The sequence below is a fragment of the Chaetodon auriga genome, chromosome 5 (assembly GCF_051107435.1).
Source record: "Chaetodon auriga isolate fChaAug3 chromosome 5, fChaAug3.hap1, whole genome shotgun sequence".
In the NCBI taxonomy this organism is placed as follows: Eukaryota; Metazoa; Chordata; class Actinopteri; order Chaetodontiformes; family Chaetodontidae; genus Chaetodon; species Chaetodon auriga.
The window spans coordinates 26,637,077-26,662,991 of NC_135078.1; the positions used below are offsets into that span (position 1 = coordinate 26,637,077).

Consider the following 25,915-nt stretch of genomic DNA (forward strand, 5'->3'; position numbering starts at 1 on the left):
GTGAAAAATCACCTGCTTGTTTGAGGGGAAAATAAGAGGCAGTGTGGAACATGTCGTCAGATTGGAGAGGGAGATTCCTCAGAGACCTGTGGCCTAATTTCTTATTTTCAAGAGGAAACTTATCTAATTATATATAAGTTAACTTCCTAGTGGTCGATTCAAGGGCAGCACTGACTGGTGTGAATGAACAGCCTTAAAAGAAACAGGGCTATCACATCCTGCTCTCGTCAGCTCGGCTGTTTTCTTACCTGTCCGCTGGTGTTCACACACAACAGCAGCTTGACCATAATGTTGGGATACTGTGTGAAGGTGTCCTGCTTCGGCCTTTTTTACTGTGTTTGTGTTTCCTCTGCTTTACGTCTGAAAACTCAAGATGAACAAATCCAAATTCTATTGCTTTCAAGCTTTCAATCAAACTCAATCCACATAGATTATGGATTAATAGCAAAGTACTCATGTACGGGCATTTGTCCTTGCATGATGCAGATTAATTCAGCAAGGTGCTTTGAGCTCTAATCAGATCACCTGCTGTATGGGGGGTAACTGAAGTGAAAGGATGAGAGAAAAACAGCATAATCTCTGGTGACTGAGCGCGCACATATTGATGAATACTGTTAGGACACGTTTCCTGTCTGCTCCTCCTTCAAAACAACACGCCTGTGCAGCAGGTAGATACACAGATCAGACAGCTGAGAGCATTCAGCTGCACATGCAAGTGAACATTTATCTGGAAGCGCTGAGTGACTGCGGTTGGCAAAACGCAGGGATTCGCCAAACGTCGATGCTAACTGTCATTAGCAAGCTGCAGCGTACCAAACATTCAGGTGGCAGCCCGCCGCCTTCACTAGCTCACATGGCAGGGTCGTATCAGCTGGCGTTAATTAATGTCAATTCAGTGAGTGACTTGATGGCAAAGAAAACCAAGTCTCAAGTCTCTTTGGGTAGTTCAGGAACAGACGTTTGCTAATTTAGCTATTTCTGTTTAATACAATTATTTCACTTAATATTTTTTGATCTACATGAAGGTGTTGATAAGATCACTTTAAAACATTGCACTTGCTTGCTGTTGTGGGCTGTATCTGTTATCCTGATGTGGACATGTAGTCAACTTGCTTTGATATGAAGCGCACTGCATATGATTAGCAGCACAGGCTCCCAACACAATGTGATTATTCCTAAAGCTTCGATGCACATAATCTTCACATATAAAGAATGATTGTGGCAGTAACACCGAGCACCACTGTTGAACGCAGCAGGATAAACCTACATATAGAGGGAGACCTGCGTCACTCATAAAGCTGTAGCAAATATCACGGTCCCAAAATGTAAAAAACTACACACAAACACAAACTAAACACACAGCCCTGCTTTGAGCTAAATGCTAAGATCAGAATGCTAACATATGCACAATGTCAGTGTTATTAGCAGGTATAATGTTCACCATCTTAGCGTAGCACGTTAGCATGCAAACCTTTGCTAATGGAAACTAAAGAGAAAGTCCAGCTGAGGATGACGGGAATGTCATTCGTGTCTCAAATTTTGTCATAAACCAAAATTTTGACCTCATGATGGAAAAATTAATGGATCAACTAAAGCCGCGTTTCCGCCGCAGGAAGGTTCCCCAGGGACTAGGAAGCTTTGGAGCAGGGATCAGGGTCTAAATTAAGTCCAGGGGACATTAGTTTACCCCCTAAAAAAGCTCTGCTTAAGGGTAGTTCTTGCACAAGTTTTAAAAATGTACGCCTGCAAACCAGTTTGTTCTCTGTTCATTGTGTTATTCTGTTCATAAGTGCAGAGTTTCAGAGGAAAGCATTCGACAGATGGACCAACAGCATCCATTGCTGTATAGTCATGTGTAAAAATCAGGCTTTTTTCATTAGTCAGTGGACTAATTTGCCTAATTTTCGCAGGCCGTGGTGGAAACAACATGCTGAAGTCATTTGGATTCGTCCTCTGGGGACCATGAGTGTCATCCTACAATCCGTCCAACATTCGTTGATATTTGTCACACTGGACCAAAGCGGTGGACCAACCAACAGATCATCCCTAGAGCCACGCCACCAGCACGGCTAAAAAAAGGATGGAAGAAAGGCCGGAAGAAAACAAAACAACAACAACAGAGCAGACTCGCAGACGATCGGCCGAACAGTCAGCTTAGACTTGACGACCTTCGAGGCAGGAGGGCTGTCAGTCAGACAGGTAGACGGTGATGTAGCAGGTGATGAGCAGCCAATAGGAACAGACAGCGAACATAAAGGCAGAAGGACCTAAGATCCAATCTCGGCGCAGAGTGCTGCTTTCTCCTTCTCCAAGTTCAGCCCTTAGGCATGGCCCGGTCTGCTTCTCCTGCTCCCTTCCTCCCTCTTACCACCATATGGACAGAGCAGCCTACACTCCACCATATCTCATCAAACTCAACCTCCGTGCTCTTCTTTCTTTCCCACCCCCTCCCGACAGACGACGCACATATTCGGTCATGTTTAAAGTCATCTCTCTGCTATCTGCGTGGCTTTGGGAGAGGAGTGCCTAGTTGGCAATGAGGGGTAATCCTCCTTAATGGAGTCCCCAGCCCTCAGATGGATTGAAGACCACGCAGCATACAGATCACATAAGGACGCACTTTATTGCTTTGACAAAAAAAAGGGATGAAACCTTTATTGTATTTTTAAGTGCTAACTACCCCCTCTTTCATCCCCCCCCCCCCCCCCCCGTCTGTCTTTCCCCGTCTCTTCTTTTCTTTACCTCTTTCTTCTGTCTGCCTGTCTCCAGGAGCGTTTCCTCCTGACCAGTCTGGGATTTTATCACGCTTGCTTTGGTCATTACATCACAATTATGGAGCTGTTGGTACAGGAGAAATAAGAGAAGATGAAAAAAAAAAAGCGGAAGAGTGGAAAAAAGCGACAGATGAAATGTAGGTCAGTGGAGATGTGCTTGGGGCAGTTTTTCTCTCTGTTTCTCTCTGTCTCTCTCTCCCTGGGCCACAGCTAAAGAGGCTAAAAGAGACCGGGGGTGAAAGTGCCTCTCACCCACACCTGCTTCTCCTCTACCTCGCACAGACGGACAGAAGCTCCAGCACTGTTATCCCCCTGAAAACCTCTCTAATGACAGACGCTGAACGCCGGGCGTGACGCTGAGCCTGTGTGACGGCGGAGGCTCTTTTCAGCACCGAGAGGACACAAACTCACTTCTACACATTCGTGACATGATCCGTTTTTGTTCATATCTCACTGAGCGTGACACCAAAGGTCACCAGGAGTCGGTCCTGGGTCGAAGACGGCCCGCTGGGGTTTCCTCTTGGCTCAGCCTGGTGATCATTCTGCTAGAATACTGCAATGATAAGACCAGAATACACAGTCTGAAGGCTCGGATGTCCCTGTTTAACCTTAAAAAAGACCGTGCTTTAAAGGATGTTCAGTAGCAAGTAATTCAAACGTTATCTCATATTTTGGTGCACATATTTTATCATTTTCTACTATAATTACCCATCAGAAGGTGAAGCAAGTTATCGCAGTGGGTTTGTACGAGCGTGTGAGGTGTCAGACCAGTTAACTGTGAGCCAAACAGCACCACACCACACCAGGAGGACTGCAGGATTTTGAGTTATAATACAGTGAAAATGAGCTTTAAAGAGGCCTTCAGCCATGCTGGTAGTTTACGTCACATGCACTTTGATGCCCTGCAGCCACACTGGGTCAGTCATTGTACAGTGCAGAGGTCTAACATGAACCTCCTCTTTCATTTTCCAGGTCAGTATTTCAGAGTTTCTCAGAGGAAGGAGAGGACCCCACCCTGAAAGCCATCCCGAGGACACCTGAGACAACTCGTGTCATCTGAGCTGCTGTGCTTTCTGTGACATAAGATCTGTGAGCCTCTCTGTGCATCGTAACATCGACAGGACAAATGTGCTGGTTTTTATCGTGGTTTTAAATACATGTTATTTACAAGCTGAGCATCAGCATGAGACGATGATCAGCTGCGGTGACGGTGAAATATCCACGTACATTTTATCTATATGCAATAAAGCTCCACTAATTAAACAAACAGAACTCTTTTTAATTCACGTTCAATATAAAATATGTGTGCGAGTAGTCAATCAAATTTTTTCATGTTTTTTTTTTAACTATTATTTTAGAGAATGTGGTTCTCCATCACTTCAAACCTGAGCAGTCATACTTCTGTCTCCAGTGTTATTATGTTTCTATGTCATCGTATCAGTCTGAAGTTTATGGTTTAGCTCTTTCATCAGCAGCTTTTCACCATTTTTCTTAAAAATCAGCAGTATTTTTTAAATCATGCTCATATTCAAAGCACAGGCTGACGAGCTTTGCACACTAAAAAAGTCAGTTTATCTCATCAGGAATAGGACAGTTTTTAAAGCTCGTCTTCACTTTTAAACTATTTGATTTCTGCTCATTGTAAATTAGTTTGGTTGGTTTGGTTGTTGTCAAATGATCCGTTTTGTGCCTTTTTTCAACATACTGCCACATGTTTATGTGAGAAATATCAAACAAATAAAGATGGAATGGGACCAAGAGGAAGGAATAATCTCTTCCCACCGGGCAGAATGATGGATTTCAGCAGCCTCTGAGACACGACACCGGATTAAAGAAGGACTTTTTCCCTGCATGCATGAAAATAGCCTAAATTGCGCGGAGCTGACAAAATGTAGAAGGTGACATTAAAACTTTGCTGCCTGTGTGTGTTTGCTGCAGCGGCGGAGTGCTCTCAGACTGTGTGTGTGTGTGTGTGTGTGTGTGCAGGCTCCGGGCTGGAGGCTGAGCAGGAGAGAGTGGGAGGAGCGGAAAGTGCTCCAGTCCAATCGGGGCCGCCGGGTAAAGCCTCTCCTATACGCTCTTCCCTCCCTCAGCCCGCAGAAAACAGTGAAACCCTCCCACAGAGGTGAGAGCGCAGATGTCATGAGAAAAGCGACCACAGGACCAGAGCGCAACGACCGACGCACCGACCGACCTCAGCCCGCCTCCCTGCGCCCCGGTCTGGGATGCTTTTAGCGCAGAGACGCCTCCACTCAGGGCAGCCAGTGGACGTCGACGCAGATCATCTACACTCTTTTCGTTGTTGTTGTTATTTTTAACCGAGGATCATTCCCCCCCGCAGCCCCCAGCCCCCATTTTTAAGTGTTTATGTTTGTTTCTTCATGACTGCTGCTTTGGGAAGCGAGCCTCAGCACCAGCTCCAGCAACGCCAACATCATGCGAGGTAAGACCATCCCACGGCTCCAAACACCGCCGCACTTTCCCCAAGCTTCATCCCGCTGCACGCACGCACGCACGCACGGCACGGCACGGCACGCTTTATCCCACGTTTGGCCTTCAAAGTTTATTCTGGGAGCTTTTAGCTGCAAAGCTGTTTCTGTCACTTTTCCACAGCCGGGCGGAGGGTGTGCGGCTGATCTCTGGGCACCTCACGCTGTAATGCACGAAAGTTTATTTGGATGTGTGAGTGTGTTTTAAGTCTGAGTGTGTATGTGTGTGTGTGACACAGGCCTCCAGTTTTGCAAATTCATGCGCAAAGCCACTGGAGTGTGACTGAAAATTAAAAAGTGGCGCATGATGTTTGACTCGAGCTTTAATCATCTGAGCTGCACTGCACGCCGCCGCGGATCGGCTGGCCCCAGATCAGATCAGATGATGGGCGGAAGAAGAACTTTTGCTCAATTTGAAATGTTCTGCTGATAAACTTCATTGAACGTTTCATCCACACTTTTCACGCGCTCCACTAACCCATTTCCGTAACGCGCCGCGCGGCGCATGTTGAAATCCAACGTCAATGTTGCCCTGCGCGCACACACACACACACACACACACAGATACACACACACACACACACACACACACACACACACACACACAGGTTAACACAGCTTTCCACTCTCACTAAGCCTTTCCATGTATTGTTTAAATTCCCTTTGAATCAAAAAAAAATTTTTTTTTCGTTTTTCTTTAATATTTGCAGTTTTTCGGCGGTGAGAAGTCGAACATGAGCGCTTTAATATTTCACCTGATCAGCTTAGTGTTTTTTTTTTTAATTATTATTATTATTTACTGATCTTCATGTTGTTCAGTTCACTGACGCAAAGTTGCGCCACTCGTTCAGCTGGATGATCCTCAAGCTGAGTTTCTTAATCAATCATTTGTGAACGTGCTCGTGCTGCTGTTCGACGTGTGAAACAAACAGCCGCTTTTCCGAATGTTCCGACATCCAGCTGGAGGAGAAACTGTCCGAGATATTTGAACCACGCCTGCAAAGTCCAGAGGTTCACATAAAACGGAAAAGTTTGTGTCTGTCAGGTGCAGAAAAATGAGGCAGTGTCACAAACTGAACTGCAGCTCAGACAGAAAGTAAAACCCTTCAGCTGCGGCCAAAGGCTTCACAGTAATAATATGATAAATGACTGGTCAGTGGTATCACTCAACTGATTCTTGTTAACATTATAATAAACGCAATTATTAATTATTATGATTAACAATAATCATTTTGACCAACAACAGCTTATTTAATGGGTTAAAGGAACTTCATTTTAATTCAGTTTTTACTTAAAATGGGCTGAAATGTTCAAACATGGAGCTAAAACTGTGGATCTGTCTGTCTGTCTGTCTGTCTGTCTGTCTATCTGTCTATCTGTATGTATGTATGTGTGTGTTTCCTGTTATGCTTTTAGTGTTTGAATGTCATGTAAAGCTGCCTCAGCTTCAGGCCATCAAACCTCGGGCAGGAAAAAACATGAGAAGGCCAAACACCCCCCACCTCCCTCTCTCTCTCTCCCTCTCTCTCTCTCTCTCTCTCTCTCTCCCTCTCTCTCTCGCTCATCCCATGGCAAACTCCTCTGTCATGCACCTTGTTTTTATCCACATTTTAATGGGCCTCGCGACCACTCTCGTGCATGGGAGGCTTTGGGGGGTGTACCGAAAGCTCCTGCTTTCACTTTATAGCCGTGGTTGGCAGAAGAGGCCCCTGAAGCGTCTCTCTCACCCCTCTCTCTCCATGTCTCTCTCTCTCTCTCTCTCTCTCTCTCCATCTTCCTCTCTCCCTCTGCACGCCCCAAAGGGTTTTGTCAGATAGAATTAAATCAGTATGGGCCGTGCGGCCCCCACTCTCAACCTGTGTGTGTGTGTGTGTGTGTGTGTGTGTGTGTGTGTGTGTGTGTGTGTGTGTGTGTGGAGTCTCGGCTGCCCTTACACAGAAATGTGCTCACAACCACAAGGTTATAAAAAATAGAGGCCCCTCATGAGCCGTGGTAATTATCATTTAACAATAGCCACAACTCCTGAAGCCCTGACCGAAGATGATGTCACCCCATCGCGTGGCCACGGCCGGCCGCAGAAATAACAGACAGAATAATATCATCAGGGCCTTTTCTCAAGCTCAGAAAATGGAGCTTTGTGTGTGTTTTGCAGTGTGGCTTCGTGTTGTGTAGGATGTTGTAAGCAGGATAATTATTTCTGTATTTTCAACGGCGACGTGATGATGGTGTGCTGTGAATGGTGCTCCTCTGAAATCAACAAAGAAGTTGCATAATAAAATGACATCAGTAACACTGCCATTATATTATATTAGGCTGCATACAAAAGTTCTGCTGATGGAGTTTTATTTTCAAGAAAAGGCTCAAAATATTAACAAGAATAAAGGGACGACAAAATGAGAAATAATAAGACCAAAAATGTTTTCACTGTTCATTTTGATTTGATTATAATTTCAATCACTGCATTTAAATGTTAGATAAGGCAGAAATAAATCAGAGCCAATCATCAACATCCACCCGCCAAACGTTTCAGCTGTAATCAACACGAGCACTGAGACACTGAGACACGCTGGATGAAGACCACACAAACATGAAGCGTCTGTAGCTATCGTGCATGTGCAGCAGTTTCAGCCTGTGTGTGCAGACGCTTTGCATCGCTGCAGCACTGAGAGCTTTTACACCTCGTAGATGCGCTCGGGTCAGACAGGTCAAAGAGTTCAGTGATGGAGGGAGCAGCACGGGAGGAGGGGCTCACCGCGCCATTTGATCTCCTCTCTTAGCGATATGTGTCAATCACAATCTCCCCGGCTCGCTCTCCATGGGGAAAGATAGGGTGACAGAAACTGGTTTGGAGCGTGAAAGAGCAGCAAACCAGTAAGGTGATGACAAGCCGAAGACGGGAACCACTAAGAACTCATTACTGGTTATTCAGATTCCAGTTCATTTATGCTACTTTACACGATAAGCATGAGCTCACATACAAACGCAGAAAGCACTGAAAACACACACACACACACACACACACACACACACACACACACACACACACACACACACACACACACACACACACACACACAGCTGCAACACTACGCATGACGGCCTCATGCCAATAGAATTAGTCCCATCCTGCTTTGCGTTGGAGGCTTGTGCGGGTATTGATTTGTCCGATTCTAAAGCATCCCGGGATCAATTTTCAGCCGAAGCCAACAGAAGCCGCCTGTTTAGATAAATCTGTGGCACGTAACTCTGATGGCTTTACTTCACCTTTAATGCTGTGATTCTGTATATTTATTGGTTCATTTATTTCCAGTCTGTTCTTTTAGTGTCATGTTTGTTCCTGTTATTTGTTATATGTACAAAATTGATCAATGTGTTTGAGACTGATAACACTTAAACCCACTTATAAGCAAACACTGAGCAGAGCAGATTTAAGTGGTTATTAATGTACTTCTCATCACCTAGAACTCCTTTTGTGGGCTGCTGGATGCACAAATAACAACAATATAGTAAAACAGAGTTGCAGTAACATGAAATATGTCTTCAGATGAGAAGATATAATTGCTGTACGTTGCTAAACTCTTACAAATGTCCTTATATGAGCTTACAACTGCATTCTGGTGTTTCCATCAGATATGCAGTGCTTCTAAATGCCAAACAGAGGGGATTAAAGTGATGTGAGAGAAACAGTCTGTACCGAAAGATGATGGAAATCATTAACAGGCAGTCTGTATGAGGCACCTGCATTACCAGAAGTTGGCTCTGAGCACCAGCAGCGAACAGCTATGAACGAACAGACTTCATACTGACTGATGAGGAAGCGGTTTGGAAACCAGCAGCAGCATCGTGGCTCACAAACAGCAGGCTAGCGCACAGGTTCTGCCACCAAATCACTGCTTTTCCACTGTTGCCATGAAATCAATTATTGCGCACAATAGTGGGCACCTGGCCGGGGTGAGTGCGCGGTTCGCAGTGCGATCGGGGTCCGTGTGCTCCGCCGTCGAGCTCCGTGTTGTTGATTGTGTTGTTTATTGTGTGTTTGTGCTGACTAATGGCCCAGTGTTATGTAAGAAGAGAGGAGAGATTACCCCAAGCCCATGCAGGCCACTCTGTTAATCCCTCAACACAGCCCTACTGACTGACTGAGGTACCGCCAGAGTGCTGTTGCAACACACACACACACACACACACACACACACACACACACACACACACACACACACACACACACAGCAGCTTACACTCAGGACTCACTTCCCACAGTCTGTGCACCTGTCTTCAGACACCCACAGTCTACTCCTCACCCAGCGTGGCTGCCTGACCTTTTTTCAGGCCGTCTACTGAAAACATCCCACCATGCTGAGCGTGTGTGGCCTGGATGGCACTTCTGCGGTCCCACTGAGCCGCTATCATAGCCGTGTTTGTTTAGCATGTGCTCAGCGTGCACTCCATGTTGGTTTTATCCCTCCGCGGCTGTCTGGGGGAGTCTAGGCGAGCAGTTTCTCTCCTCAGTCGATTCTCTCTCGCTCTTTTTTAATCTTTATACACACAAAGCGTGGGCTACACGGCACGCTCCGGCTTGTGTCTCCACTTTATCTTAGCCAGGAGGGATTTCAGCCTGAACCACTCCTAAACTCTAAATCTGCCTTGAAGTCATAGAGTCCTCTGACAGCTCCTTCTGTTTTGTCAGTTTTACTCATCCATGAAGCCAGCATGTCTCAATGGAGGCACAATGGCATTCAATATTCACATTTTCCTTCGATTTACATTGAAGTAAGAACTGGGAAGAGGGTGACTGCGCTTGTTAAACGCAGAAACCGACTAATGCATGAACAGAGAGACCACAGATAGCACTGGATGGGAGGCTTTTACAAAAAAAATCTGCTCTTACAGAGTTCTGCTGTCTCGTTATGAGAGTCGTTTTGTGGAGAAAGATCCAGAGCGCAATGTTTGCTAGTCCAAAGTCAGAGAGCACGCTCACCTGCACGTCTAAACTCTGCTTTCAAGACTCAGAGTGAGAAGCATTATGGCCGGGAAATCAGACTGAGGCTTGCAAAAACAGAAATACATCAGACGCAGGAATCGTAGACTGACATGCTGTTTGCTTAATTTCCTTTTGTGGACTTTTCTGCATCGACTTTGAAAATGCTGTAAATTATTCGAGATGCTATGACGTTAATAAAAGTCAAATTGATGTCAGAGTGTGAAGATGCAGGAGATGAAAGGAAAGGAGAGGAGGGAGAAAGTGAACGAGTGAATGAATGAGATAAGAAAAGAGCCAGCGAGTAAGAGTTTGGCTGAAGAGTTATATAATCGTGCAGTCTGTGCAGAAATAAGGGAGAACAGAGCAGAGTGGCTAAAACAGTGGATGGTGTTTGCTTGCATGCATGCTAACACACACGGACGCACACACACAAACTATGCTCACATTACAGCCGCACACTGCAGCTGCCTTTAGCAATGAATAACGGCAGGGCTGTAATAGTAGTGTCCAAAGTCCAGGCTTGCACACCACCCATTAGACTTTAGCTAACGCTCAGAGCAGATTAGTCCATATAATGTAGGTTGGCATGAGTATAAGATTCCAACTTATGCTTTATACACACACATATAGATGAAATGCTCCTCTGTGGGTGTGCTTTAGCCTAAAAATGCATTGAAAAAAGTGCATGGTCACAAAGTTTAAAACGGGCTGTTTTTCTTACGGCAGCGTTTTAAAAAGGTGGACTTTGAAGAACCGAATCGTCGTTACAGTGAACACACTCTGTGTGTCCACATCAGCTGTTTGACATCTCAGACCGTGCTGCTAAATGCCTGCACTCTGTGAAGGTGTTCAGCGCTGGCAGGTGTACTAAACAATAAGCCTATAATATGACTTAGCCAACCGCGGCATCTTTTCTTAATGACAAAGATTAGCCTGTTTTAGTGCGTGTAATCTCATTGAAGACACTCTTATTAGGTCTCTTTCTTTCTCTCTTCACATCCCTCTCTCTCTCTTTCTGTCTCTCTCACTGAGTCCAAATCCTGAGTTACCTCTCCTAACCCGTGCGTGTGCGTGCGTGCGTGCATGTGTGTGCAGAGCAGTGGCCGTCAGGTCTCCCGTCATTCACAAAGAGTGTGTGCAATTACGGAAGCAGGACTGCTGCTTTTGCTCCTTCGACTCAGATTTAATGTTCATAAGGCATTCTGTTAAATCATCCCACCGGGGGGGGGGAGAGGTAGAGAGAGAGAGGGGGAGAGGAAGGGAGAGGGAGAGAGAGAGGGAGGGAGAGGGAGAGGGAGAGAGGGAGCAGGTAAAGAGCAGGCCGAGCCGAGCCGAGCCGAGCTGTGTGATAGTCTTTGTGATCAATTTGCCTCTGTGAGAGATGCCCCTGGGGCCACTTTGGGGAGAACCTTGTTAGGCTGAGTTAAATTGTTGCCTGAGGCGAGCTATTAGCGGCCATTCCTGGGAGAGGACACACACACACACACACACACACACACACACACACACACACACACACACACACACACATTCAAACCTTTTTAAAACTCATTCATGTGTTCATGCCTGTGTCACTCGGAGTAAAGCAAGAAACTTTACCTAAGTAGTAGTAGTAATACCACAGTGTAAAAATACTACATTACAAGTAAAAGTCGGATGTATTATCTTAATATTTAATTTTGAAAAACTGGGGAGTAAAAATACTACGAATGCTAAAATATGGCTGAATACGTGCTAAAAGTAAAAGTACTCATAAAGCAGGAAGGTCCTTTCAGATTCTTACTGATGTATTAATGAGTAAACCACTGGTTCCTAAGCTGGGGCCCTGGCCCCCACTAGGGGTCACCAAAGCGTCACAGGGGGGTCGTGAGGGGCGTAAGAAAACATTTAAATATATATACACAGTAGGCCTTAATTCATTTCTGTGAAAAACCAAATGATAGTGTTTTTTTTAAAGTTTCTTTCTAAGACAGAAACTCATCACAGGATCAGATTACGAACTCATTCACAGGAGCCTTCAGGCTTCAGCCTCGCCTGCATCAGAAAAACAAACAGCTAAAACAACCAAAGAGCTCATGAAACACCAGCCAAGAAAAGGATGAATGTCAAAAAAAGGGTGTAGGATGGTTAAAAATATATGTATGTATAACATACAGAGAAAAGTCATCTCAGAGGCTCATTCACAGGAAATAATCTGCTCAAAATTCATCCCAATCACTCGTTTCACAGAAGCTCTCAGCAGGTCACGATTTGGATTAAATGTACAGTTTATCAGTGCTTCTGTACTTTTACTGCTTTGAGCTGAATATAATATGAATGAATATACATGTCGCCTAGTCTGAGGTCAGGGAGTTTTATGCTGATCAAGCAGATCTTAGCTGCTTCATACTGTTGGTCCGATGTGATGATGTTTTGTTGGTAAAATGTTCCTCAGCTAAGAGATAAATGCAGCGAGTTCAAACGTGTACTTGAGTAAATGTACTTCATTGTTCAGTGCATATATGTTTGCTCTGCGTGTTTGCGTTCTTATAATCACTCAAACGGACAGTTTCATCTTCCTCTCGTGGTTTCATGCGGTCAGCCGCTCACACTGAGAGCTGCCCTCTTCATTAACATGTTTTATGTGAGCGGCCGCTGACGACGCTCTGAAGGATGCGGCTCCAACAAAACTGGGGGGCAAATTTCTCTTCATCTTACGTAAGAACGAAAGCAGTTTTCTGTCAGCCCTCCGTGGACGTCCCTCTCTTTCCACTTCTGTCTCTCTACAGTGGGATAGCCACCTTTCCCCTCCCTTCCCCCCCTCACACACACACACACACACACACACACACACACACACTGTCATCTACAATTAGGCTCAAGAGAAACACCACAGGAGGAGGAGCGTGAGGTTATGGGAGGATGAGGACATGACCAAAGCCAGCAAAACGTTATTCTCTCACCTCAGGAATGAAACAACAGGATCTCAGTCACTGCACGTGTGTGTAAACATCTTCTCCTCTGCTTTGATTCACGTCACCTTTACCGAGCGGCGAGCGCCATGACCCCACGCGGCGTTTAAACAGCTCGGCGTGCACGAAGGGATGTCTGCTAACGCGAGGGTGAAGGTGTGACAGAGGAAATAAAAGATAAAAGAGTGGGCTTAAAGCGTGTGTGTGTGTGTGTGTGTGCGCGCTTCAGTGTTCTCATGGCTGCTTTCAGGGCGGTAATGACCAGATGCAGACCTCTCACACTTGGACTTCCACTCTGATGCACTCGCTCAGTCCTTAAGGAAAGGTCAAAGGCCATCAGGGTCCTACAGGTCACCCAGGGGGCTGGAGTGTGAGGGTACGCCTGTGTGTGTGTGTGTGTTTACAGTGATCATGAGAGGCAGATTTGAGAGGGCAGATGGGCAGACTGTGTGTGTGTGTGTGTGTGTGTGTGTGTGTGTGTGTGTGTGTGTGTATGTATGTATTCAGGCAGGGGTTGGGTTTACCCTGTGGATTTTTTCCCACGCCTCCATCTCCTCTTATCCATCTGAGGACACAAGCTGCACTGGGTGGGAGACTCTGTGTGTGTGTGTGTGTGTGTGTGTGTGTGTGTGTGTGTGTGTGTAGGGGGGAGAGGGGGCAAGCACAGAACTCATACTGTAAAGTCTGCTTTTTCAAAGGCAGTTTGCAGTAATGTATGCATTCGAGCATGTCTGAATGTGCCTCTGTCTGTCTGAACGTGTCTCTGCGAGTGTGTGTGTGTGCGTGTGTGTGTGTGTGTGTGCGCCTGTGCATGTGAATCGATGCACTGGATGACAGCCAGTGGCCCCCTTCTGTTCCCTCTCCGTGGCGTCCAATCACACAGCAGCACAATATTCTATGAGCAAACCGCAGCTGATCCCAGACCTGCTATCTGAGCAATTACCCAGAGTGCACTGGGGCCGCATGGCAAGCTGGACAAGCTCATGCCCTCTGACATACAGCATGGGGGGAGGGCGAGAGTTTTTCTGACTGTTTGCGCTCGTGTGTGTTGGCAAAGTGCGGGAGGGGGTCGATGACGATGGACTGATGGGAAAAGCGGAGGTTGGGGGTGGTAGCATGTAGCAACAGTGTGACTGTCTATATTACAGGGTGGACAAAGACATGCTCGGCGGCGAGGGATGGAGATGGGGGAGGGGAGACGGGCCTGCTGCATGGCATTATGATTATTACTGTAACGCACAGAACAGCAGAGTGTACAAACAAAGACAGAGTGACATCTTACATTAACACGAGTGGCTCACGTCGGTGCGCCAGCGTTACGTTTATCAGCCGGATCAGCCTGGACGTCTGATTCAGAGCCAGCGTGGAGCTCACTGCTGCTGTTCAGAGCGGCAGCTAACGGTTATTTACATCGTTTAATCTACCAAGCATTTTCTCCGTTAATTAATTAAACGCCTGCTCTTTAAAACGTCAGGAAATAGAGAAAAATGGCCGTCACATTTTCCCAGAGTCCATCTTCAGTTTGTCCCACAGACTCTCCAAAGTGTCAAAGAAAATTAGTTTCCCAGTCAGAGAAAAGCTGGGACCAGCAGATGATTGACAGTTTTGCTTAAATTAATCGGCAATTAATTTTCTGTTAATTAAATGACAGGTTCGCTGGTGCTTCTAAACACACTGAACAAAAGCAGAGAGACGCTATCAGCCAAACTACACGATCAATAAACATTAAGAAACAATGAGTATTAAATGATTACTGAACCAACAAAACCCAAATTTATCTGCAGCATTAAAACTGTCAAGCAAAAGATGGACTCAAACACCCGATCAGATTTGTAGTTTTCCAGATATTTACTGCTTTAAATCACATTTTATTTGTCCCGTTGCTTATGTTTTGGCTTCAGGACTGAGACTCGTTCATCACAGCACTGAAAAATTAGTGACGCGTAAACGAGGGGAGAGAGAGATGAGGGATGATTGGACGCTGACGGGGAACTTAAGGCCACCAGGGCTCCCAAACACTGGCATTTACCGCTAACACTGTCCGCTGCAGCCACAAAGAGAAGAGAGGTGGACATACAGCACAGAAAGCAGATCAAAGTGAGGAAAATTCGCTGATAATCCACCACTCATCAATACATTTTTCTGATGCTTCAGACGGGAAAAACAGACAGGAGAGAGAGAAAAGTGTGACAGCACATAGCACAAGTCCGTTTGAAACCATATGCAGTGGCTGTGTTTCATTGATTTTAATGGGACAGTATGATGTGAAAACATGACAGGAGACACAGGGGAGATAACCCAAGCAGCACTGCTATTCGCTATTCCCAGCTGTGTGTGTTAATCCACTCAGCGATCACGCCACCAAAAGTTTTCTCAGTGTTTTCATCATCTGCAGGAGGGGGGAGAAAAAAAAATGCCTGTTCCTCTCTAAGCTCTGTGAGACAGGGAAGACAGAGCTACGCCGAGAGATGGAAATAGATCATGAAATAGAGAAACTGAAATGATTTCCCAGTCACACAGCCACTTACAGCGAGGAGGAGCGCTCAAATGAAAAAGTCAAACAGACTGAAGTGGAATGGATGGTGAACAGTGATAGCACGATTCACAGAATATAGACATCTAAGACCAGCGCCGGAGCTGCTCACATTTAACAAGGAGTGGTGGGGGGTAAAGTGCTGATCTCCTTCATTTTCCCAGAAGATATCTAGTTAACTGGCAAGAAGCTATGCATATTTTTAATGAAGTGGAGATACCACCCACATTCATCCAACAAATCAACCCCTGGGAGTACAGTAGGAGTTGTGTCTGCATTTCTTAAGTGGCAAAAGTTATGGTAGAAAGTGACTTCAAGGGTTCCATAAGCTGAGACGCTACAGCACCAACCTCTAGTGGATAAGGCTGTGTGTGTGTGTGTGTGTGTGTGTGTGTGTTGCTGTGTTTCGGTTGTAAAGCCACCCTGCAGGCTGGATGAATGAAACATGCATGTCCAGTCTGCCCCACTTGAAACGCACACACATAGAAAATAAACATGTAGAGCAGCACCTAGTGGCCTTAACGCGCTGCTACAGAGCGAGAACAGACGGGGGGGAGCTGCCCTTTAAAACGGTCACGTCACTGTGTGTGTGCATGCGTGTGTGTGTAACCCTTAACGGCGCTCCGTGTGTGAGCTACTTGTGTGTTTTAGACGAGGTATTGTTAAGATATTGGTGCTAGGCTGCTGCTTTTTTTTCTGCAGTGCAATGTAGATAATTAGGACTCTATTTAGAGAGAGGGCCAGCCCAGGAAATACACAGGAGATCCTCACCTCATTAAAAATCAATTATCATAACACACGTGCCAGCGCAACACAGCCCTCATGGCCATAATCAGCCACACACACATGCACGTGCGGCAACTCTCACTGTAGCACACACTACAACGATATCTTTGCCTTGTTCTTCGGGAAATTCATCTCCAGTTACTTCTGTTTTTTCTCTCTCAAGAGATTGTGCAGGCCTGATCCTCCTCTTAGCTGAGGAATCGCCAGCGCTGCAGTCCCGCTCTTACATAATAACCTCAGGATAACGCTCGAGCTCCCGCTGGCCGAGGACGCTGTCAGTCACTCAGCTCGGAGTGGGTCAGCTCAGGCTGGAAAGAAGGCCCTCCCACCCCTGAGAAAGATGTAGCTGAGAGCAAAATAATCTCCAAAAACACCGAAATGAGGTTTTCTCGCACTAAGGTTTAGTTTGGAAATGGATGCCTGTCAAGCGAGGTTAGGGAATAACTGCATCAGACTCCTTTCTCTGCAGCTCTGCTCTATTTTAGAAATTCACTTCCACTGCAGCTTTGAGGCTACAAGTTTGCTTCTGTAATGTAAATCCATGAAATCAAACACCCAAAATGCATTATTATACATCCTAACTTTGAAAACAATAAGAGCGCAGCCTCCTCTAAACACCCGACAGATAACAAGTCTTAATTCTGCCGTAATCCACCGCTGCAGCTCGAGTGTAGCCCGGCAGCAGGCGTGTATTGTTGACTGGATGTGGAAGTGGGAGTCCTTTGGTAAACAATTCACAAAGCCCCCGCTGCTGAGAGAGGGCGACAGGACGAACGGTGATGATACACCGAGTTGGCTGCACGCACCGATGACATCACTTCCTTTAAGAGTGTGACAGCTTAGCACATCATCGCTGTGACAGCCAGACGAGTGCAGCGAGTGGGTGGTCACCCTGGCAACAGCGATGCTGTCATGACCGTCTCCCTATATCCTACCTGACAGTCCCCGCTGGCGATGAGCACAACACACACTCGACAATGCGCACACCCACCCACACGCACACATATTCACAAACACTTTGTCAACACGCAGACGTGTGCGCGTACTTTATCTTTCGCCGTGTCTTCTTTCTAAGTGAAACGCTCAGTCAAACCCGCTCTGAAACACACGCTGAAACAATGCACATGCCCACACGCCCATGCTCCTTTGGGCATAATTATGTGATACAAAGAGGAGTACAATCTCCCATGGGGCAAAAAGAAATACAGTGAAGATATAATGTAATCACTGGAGAGAAACCGTAAACACGCGGTCCTCTAAGGTGGAAAAATGCAAAAATCGACAGAAATAATAAGTATGTATATCCACATCACAGCGGCAGCAGCAGCAGTGGGCTGAAGGCATTCAGCTTGTTCAAACCCACAGAGATTCACTTGTTTCATGATTAACAATTTAATCAAAGAGTTTGGCTTAAAGTATGTGCGGAGAGACACAAAGAGGATTGTGAGAAGCAAAGAACGAAGGTGATAAGAAGCACGGCTGATGCACCGCTGTCCTGTCTCCTGCTCGCTGCTCACATGTGGTCTGTTGATAACTGACCTGCTTTACACACTATAAATAGTGAGTTACAGGCCATGTTCATTGACAGCTCTGTGTACATGGAGCCTGTGTGTCGACCCAGTCCGGTGCTCTGCTCTGACCCAGTTTGAAACCAGTTGGCTGGGAACTGGTGGAAATGGGTCACGTCTTGAGCTGCACCAGAACGAACAGCATGAGCTACGCCACCTTAAGCACACAAACAGCCTGCCGTGGCGTCCATAGGTCATTCATTCACAGACAACACAATGGTCTATTGTTGGGTCCGAGGTACTAAATGTAAACTGTACTTTCACAAGAGAGAAATAAAGAGGCTAAAGGCCCATATGCACCTTGAATGACAACTATAAAGATAACTAGAACAACACATAACGCAACAAGCATGAAGGACGGTTCATAGTTCAGGGTCACGACAGACTGGAGGTCAGTTTTTACAGAGTTTTGCTGATTCAGACCTTGATTTGCTTTCTATTACAAGCTTAAACATGCCAAGTTGTGCTGAGTCGCACCTGAAATGGACCATCTCCACCCCGAGCGTGTTAGGGTGACGTCAGAGGGTAGGGTCAGAGATAGCTCATCAGTTTCAGCAGTTAGCAGCACTAAAAGAGGGCGCTGCTTTTACATAGCACTGAGTAACACTGTCACAATGGAGGTGCAAATCACTGGAACGACGCGCAAGTCAAACCGATCCAAACCGAGCCGACAGACGTGTACGGAAGAGGTCGATTAGTCTGTAGACATTTTAAAGCATCCTAATGGCCACAGGTGGGCTGAGGGGCAAGTGAATGAATGAATGACTGCAAGTTACTTAGTGGCTCTGTGAGTTTCTTTGTTTCTATAACTTCCATCGTTACCTCTGTATTCTCACTTCTCTAAACCGTGGTGTCCTACAGTGTCTCTGCAGGGTGTTCAGGTTTGTGCAAAGAGAACACAGCGCTGGCATCAAACTGAGTGTCTGTGTGTATTAAGGTATGAATTTTGGTGATGTTTTTGATGGTGAAGCGGTCAAACTCCCTGAGGTGAAGGAGAGTGTATAGACGGCACTGACTGTTCCTGCTCAGTCGCTTAGACAGACAGAACTGCCTCCATTGATCCTCATATGGGATTATCCAATTAAATATACTGCACACTCATTCCTCCACAGACATTTCGTCTACACACATACATATACAGTATATACCTGTACAGCATGTATACACACACACAATTCATTCTGTCAAACAACAGCGCACACACATACACTCAGACTTGCACACAGGGACACACATATACTATTTCTGTGCACATACACACCTCTGAAGCACCACCTCCAGTTGCACAGTATAAGTTCTGTATAGTTCTGAAGGGGAACCAGTTAAGCAGAATTCGTGCAAACATGCAATATAAAACTGAACAAGTGCATTTTCAGTTCTGCTCAGAACGTTCATAAAACCTGCAGAATTTTCCTACAGGTGGGAATATGCAAGGAGATTACATGTGAATGGCTATTTCAGCTGTGGCTAAGCCAGTGCTCAGGGAAGTCGTCGAGAAATAATTTAGGATTAGATAGTCCGTCTAATCTCTTTATAGAGGGTGTGCCATCTCAGCAGACATACCTGCCTACCTCTACATCCACCTCATATCTCTTAACAGGCACCACGGCTTTCTCTTTCCATATATTATGGATAATACGCTCACAGACACGGCGACAGGTGCTGCTGTGTGTTAGGCTGAAACACTTACTGTGCCTTTGGTTGTGACTGTACATGGAGCTGCCAATACACAGTGAGTAGAATTTGGACATGGACGAAAAGTAGTTCAATTAGTGCAGGTGTAGATTAAGAAAAAGCTAAATAGCATTACCAAAAAGGTTTCTCTCAGTGTGTGTGTGTGTGTGTGTGAGAGAGAGAGAGTTGAAGAGTGGTCCTTCAGTGATGTAACATGTTTTCTCATTATGAGCAACCTTTCTAACCTGCAGGGGTCTCTCCTTCATACGTAACACAAAGAAGCCACACACTCACATGCTCCTCTGTCATTTATGTGTGCGTGAATGAGCGCGCGCGCGTGTGTGTGTGCACATATGCGGTCCTCGTCATGTCCCGGTCGTTAAAAAACTCCTATGAGGACGTACAGAAAGTCCAGATGTCATCGCGCCCTTGTGAAGCTGAAGTCACACACACACACACACACACACACACACACACACACACACACACACTGTTCACAGACACATTCACGCATTGTAACCTCAGTCAGTCCTACGGACTAACAGCTTCTGTCCTGTTTTTGAGCCTCAAATTGGACCACCAGCTGAGGAATAAAAGTCTGTGAGGCGACTGAATCAGGTTGGAAACAAATGCCCTGTCCAAAATGTGTTTTATAACACATGTGCTTTTTTTTGTCTTCTCTCTTTCGTGACAGCCCAAATTGAAGTTATACCATGCAAAATCTGCGGAGACAAATCTTCAGGTATCCACTACGGAGTCATTACGTGTGAGGGATGTAAGGTGAGGCTGAAGACACTGTTTCATCCGTCATGGCCATTCCCTGCTCTACGGGTACCTTCAAGTCTGTAATCACGCTCTTTGTTGACGTGTATCCAGGGTTTCTTCAGACGGAGTCAGCAGAACAATGCATCCTACTCCTGCCCCCGCCAGAGGAACTGCCTCATCGACAGAACAAACCGCAACCGCTGCCAACACTGCCGCCTGCAGAAATGTCTCGCCCTAGGAATGTCCAGAGATGGTGAGGGCCAGTAAATCCGCATCTATGTATATATTTCTTATTTATTTAGACTACCAGAAGAAGCTGAAAGGTGGTGGCAGAGTTTTGTTTTAAACGTTAAATTCGTCTTCCTCTCTTGCTTTGCCTCCAGCTGTAAAGTTTGGCCGCATGTCCAAGAAGCAACGTGACAGCCTGTACGCAGAAGTCCAGAAGCACCAGGCGCGACTGCAGGAGCAGCGGCAGCAGCAGACAGGTGAAGCAGAAGCTCTGGCACGGGTTTACTCGTCCAGCTTGACCAACGGACTGTCCACCCTTAACCACGAGATTGGGGGCACCTATGCCAACGGTCACGTTATTGAGCTGCCCAAGGGTGGCCATGGTAACGGAGGCGGAGTCCCAGGGGGATACTATGGGATGGATTCCACCCAGCCGTCTCCAGACCAGTCAGGTTTGGACATGTCGGGCATGAAGCACATTAAGCAGGAGCCAGTGTATGACCTGACGCCAGTACCCAACCTGTTCAGCTACGGAGGCTACCAGGACAGTCAGCTGGGACCCAATAACGTCAGCATGGGAGAGCTGGGTAAAGACTGCGTGACATTTTGCTCTGTTTTGCAACAGCGACACAGTAGAACGGTTCATTATTTACAATCTACATGAATTATCTACATGGAAAAATTACCCACAAAGTAGTCCTGGTAGAGAGCGTGAGTCAGTGCTAATCTGAGAGCAGAACAGGAGATCAGACAGGCTTACACAACGAGCTGACAAGGTCTCATATTACTGTATGCACAGCCCCGGCTGTTAGCACAAGTTAAGATGAAGTTAAAATGAAGGATTTTACACAAATCCAACAGAATGTTAAATGAAGCAGTAAATGGTGGGAATGGAAAAAATGCTTGAAGTCTCTTCCTCCTAAATTTCGACATACAAACATCATAGTAGCTGCAGCATAACGTGCAGAGTACATGTACACGTTAGTTTAGTACATTGCAGCCTGTTTGCCGTACATTCTCATACCATACACCACTGTATCAAGTGTAGAAATGAATGAAATAAATGAATGACCACACTGTTCGGAAAGGAACAAATGAATAAACACACAGTTGTCTCTTCCAGACCGTATTGCTCAGAATATCATCAAGTCCCACTTGGAGACATGTCAGTACACAACAGAGGAGCTGCAGCAGCTCGCCTGGCAGACACACTCCTATGAGGAGGTCAAGATGTACCAGAGCAAGGTGAGGCTTTATGTTCTGCCATACTCGAGGTATAAAGGTGCTTTATTGTCCCTCATACCTCTGTGTTCAAGGGATCAATGACCATTTGTGTACAAGTTACACAACAATGTCAGTCAGGAAGGACGCCAGGAGTTTAAGTTTCATTTACTGACGTGGTTATGACTACGCAAGTACAGAGTTTATTTGGCTAAAGTGGGTGTGTCTGGTTCTAGCCCCGCGACGTGCTGTGGCAGCAGTGTGCCATCCAGATTACCCATGCAATCCAGTACGTGGTGGAGTTCGCCAAGCGCATCTCAGGGTTCATGGAACTGTGCCAGAATGACCAGATCCTCCTGCTCAAGTCAGGTGAGTTGACCGGACTGCCAGCACCGAGTCAGGGATAGCGCTTTGTCTTGTTATGGGTCAGAAGATGGAGCTCAAAATCATCTTCATGGTTGTTCCAGGTTGTTTGGAGGTAGTCTTGGTGCGGATGTGCAGGGCGTTCAACCCTCTCAACAACACAGTGCTCTTTGAGGGGAAGTATGGAGGCATGCAGATGTTCAAAGCTCTAGGTGAGACATCACTCCCTATGCATTTCTTCTTGATATGAATGGGGGAAAAGGGAAAGAAAAAGGGGAAAATGCAACCCTGTTCTGTATTACATGCATGTATTACAATAAGCATAACCGAAATCTCTTTTTTTCTGCCCCCCGCTGTCCTCTTCTCTGTTTCCCTCAAGGTTGTGATGACTTAGTGAGTGCGGTGTTTGACTTTGCCAAGAGTTTGTGTTCACTGCAGCTGACAGAGGAGGAGATCGCCCTGTTCTCAGCAGCTGTACTAATTTCCACAGGTCAGTGCACATTCCCTAAAATTTTTAGCAAAGAGGACGCAGCCTACGTGAACTCAGTGCCAGCACTGAATCAAGGTGCTTCAGCCACTCTGATTTTTGTCAGTATCAAGCTGCACAATCACAGTCGAAGGAATTAAATCCATGTAGCTCCACTGTTCTGCACAGAGGCCTCTATGCTGTATCAACTTTGTGAACAGCTCTTCAATGAACATGTTTCGACTCTACACTTTTTCCCGCCTTTCTGCTCAGATCGGCCGTGGCTGATGGAGCCTCGGAAAGTCCAGAAGCTCCAGGAGAAAATCTACTTTGCTCTGCAGCACATAATGCAGAAGAACCACATGGATGAAGATGCACTGGCTAAGGTAAGCCAAGCCTTTGTACTACAATCAGTCATATCAAGGTAGCCCCTGAAGCGCTGCCCTCAGGCTAAAGGAAGAGACGAGGCAAACGCAGAAACAGCTCCTCAGGCCTCAAGGCACAAAACACAAGAAGCTCGACTCTCGTACAAAGAGCTCACTTCTAATCTTGTCTCCGTCTGTAGTTTGCCAGTCTAAATTCCTTTGTCCTTGACTGTCTCTCCCTCCTGTCTGGCAGCTTATCAGCCGAATCCCAACGTTGTCGGCCCTGTGCACGCTCCATACTGAGGAGCTCCAGGCCTTCCAGCAGCTCCACCCGGAAACAGTCAACGTCCTCTTCCCTCCGCTCTACAAAGAACTCTTCAACCCCGACCCCAACTCTGCCATGGCCATGCCCAAGTGACTGCCCGTGGTCTCAATGCAACGAACGGCGTCAGAGGAGGAACCAGAAAATAAGACGACGGCCGCGTCCAACGAGATGACCACGGCTGTGTCGACTATGTCATCAATGTGGCAATCACATATTCCTGAGCTCCCCCAGCCTCATTTCAGGTCGGAGGGTGAGGAGTCATCTGCCAGACAGTTACCGCCAACAATACTAGGAATGTCCAGCACTTATTCCATCCTGTTCACCGATACAGTCTGAAGAATGTATATATAAATGAAACGCGCCCCGAGCCACGACCGAAGCGGGGCCTCCTCCTGTCTCCTGAACTGAACTGACTGACCAGAAATGTACAGACTTTAAACCATCTAGGAACAATTTTAAGCTGTCAATCTTTAAAAAAAAAATGGGTAAGTTAATTTGATTTAACTTTGAAAAAAAACTTTTTGTTTGTTAGATTTTTTTTTTTTTTTTTTTTCACGTGAAGAAATTGTGAAGTTGAAGAAGCTGGACGGGGGAGGGAACTGTGGCTTTAGAGAAGCTATTGTAGATATTCTTCTAGTGCAGAGCGGATTCCAGTATTACTTCTTGTTCTGTTAAAATAAGTTAGTCCTAATTTAAATATACAGCAGCCCACTGGGGCTGACTATACCTTGTCTATGTGTTTTTATTTTATTTGATAGTTTCTTGTGTACAGAATTTGTAAAGTTGAGACTTGTAAAAGAGTATTGGGTAAAACCGGGAGCCGATTCGGGTTTTGTTGATATATAGAAGCCTTGTCTGGATTTTGTTCATATGTAAAGAAGGTACTGCATCCTTCTGACGAGAACTTATAGAATTGTAAAGAGAGCATATGAAGGATTTAAAAAGAAAATAATGGCTACTACTTTTCAAGGTGAAGATATATACAGAAATATTCTATTTTGCAAGTAAAAGAATCTGGCAGATTTGCCGTCCTATCAATCATTTTTTTCTCGCTGCAATAATTACGTCCAACAAAAGCTGGACTGCTTTCGAACAATCAACCAGAAACAACCAATCGGAAACTAGGACCTCACAATAAACCACACCTCTGACAGAATTCCCCCCACCCAGTCCCTTATTCCCCACGTTTTAGGGCCTTGACATGAGATTTCGGCAAACAGAAGTGGATAGAAACCACACCGAAGAAGTGGACGAAAACTCCACCGAAAAAGACAACAAAATCGAGACAAACTTGAATTTACCTAAACTTCAAAAGCCTGTATGAGTGCTGTATGCCCTCATCCCTCCCATCACTATTTGCACAATCCAGTATGGACGTCAATCACTCCAGGCTGTGAATATGAAGGACCCTTTTCTCTAAAGAGCAATAACTTTCACACTGCCTTTCTGATCCCCCCCCCCTTTCCATCTGTTCAGAACAGGGTAGCAGTTTTAACAAGAATGCACTATATTTGACTCCTGATCATTCATTACGTCGACCCATCGTCTCCATGTATGGCACTCATTCCACAGCAGACTGCAGTGTTTCTAATGTGGCACCGTATGATCTGGGGTTAGGACACAACACACAGCACTGACTGAAAGATGGGAAGAAATGCAGGTTAGCCTTCACACAGAAAGCTGTGAGACAATCACTTGTTTGCTTTTTTCTGAGTCATTCCATAAATATTAGCACTTACTGACTGTCGTTTTATGTTGCTTTTTCTACCGTCATGTTATGTTGACTGGCATTTGGCCACTGTGCAGACTGTGTAAACACTATCGCTGCATTATTATCATGAACTATGACAAATTTCTTCTGTTAAAATAAACTATTGACCAAAATGAGTGACCCACTGCACAATAATAATTAATCAGCAATGACACTTTTGCCAAGTGGAACTTTTTGATCTAAGGCAGCACTTAAGATTTTTACCTCAACTTAAATTTTTACGATTAGTGGACTGATGGGGTGTTCTTTACGCACTAAAAGTGGAGATCTGCGTTCATTGTTTGCAAATGTTCACAGCACAGTGGTCAAATCTCCAACTTCAGCTAAACGCATGGACACACCCGGACGAGCTGTTAACACTTTTCATCCTCACATACTGTAGGTTTGCACTGGTAAACATCAGTGATCTGCTCATGTCCACGTGTTCCACGCTGCGTCTCCGCCATCCATTCACAAGACCCTTCCTCAGACCCCCGACCCGACCCCAGATCAGAGGCCAGTGACTCTTATGACAATCACTTGCTCATTAAGGCTCGATGCACTACGCAGCATCTCTCAGGGAGCAGCTCTTTTTCTGACTTTGCATTAAAAGAGGGTTTAATATTTTTACAAATTTACAAAAATTTAATTATAAAAGAATAACTTTTTAGGATAA

General features: G+C 45.7%; 1 protein-coding gene across 2 annotated transcripts; it reads left to right on the top strand.

Moving 5' to 3' along the window:
- The first annotated feature begins 4,872 nt into the window (after positions 1-4,872).
- On the top strand, positions 4,873-24,220 carry rorb (RAR-related orphan receptor B). 2 transcript variants are annotated; one of them, XM_076730209.1, is made up of 10 exons: positions 4,873-5,217; positions 20,451-20,536; positions 20,633-20,774; positions 20,905-21,336; positions 21,873-21,994; positions 22,207-22,339; positions 22,438-22,545; positions 22,713-22,823; positions 23,073-23,185; positions 23,418-24,220. In XM_076730209.1, the coding sequence occupies exons 1-10, from the start codon at positions 5,211-5,213 to the stop codon at positions 23,580-23,582; spliced, it is 1,419 nt and encodes a 472-aa protein (XP_076586324.1). In that variant the 5' UTR covers positions 4,873-5,210; the 3' UTR covers positions 23,583-24,220. The 2 variants fall into 2 exon arrangements, with proteins under 2 accessions (XP_076586324.1, XP_076586323.1); XM_076730208.1 differs by lacking the exon at positions 4,873-5,217 and adding an exon at positions 19,611-19,814.
- The last annotated feature ends 1,695 nt before the right edge of the window (positions 24,221-25,915 follow it).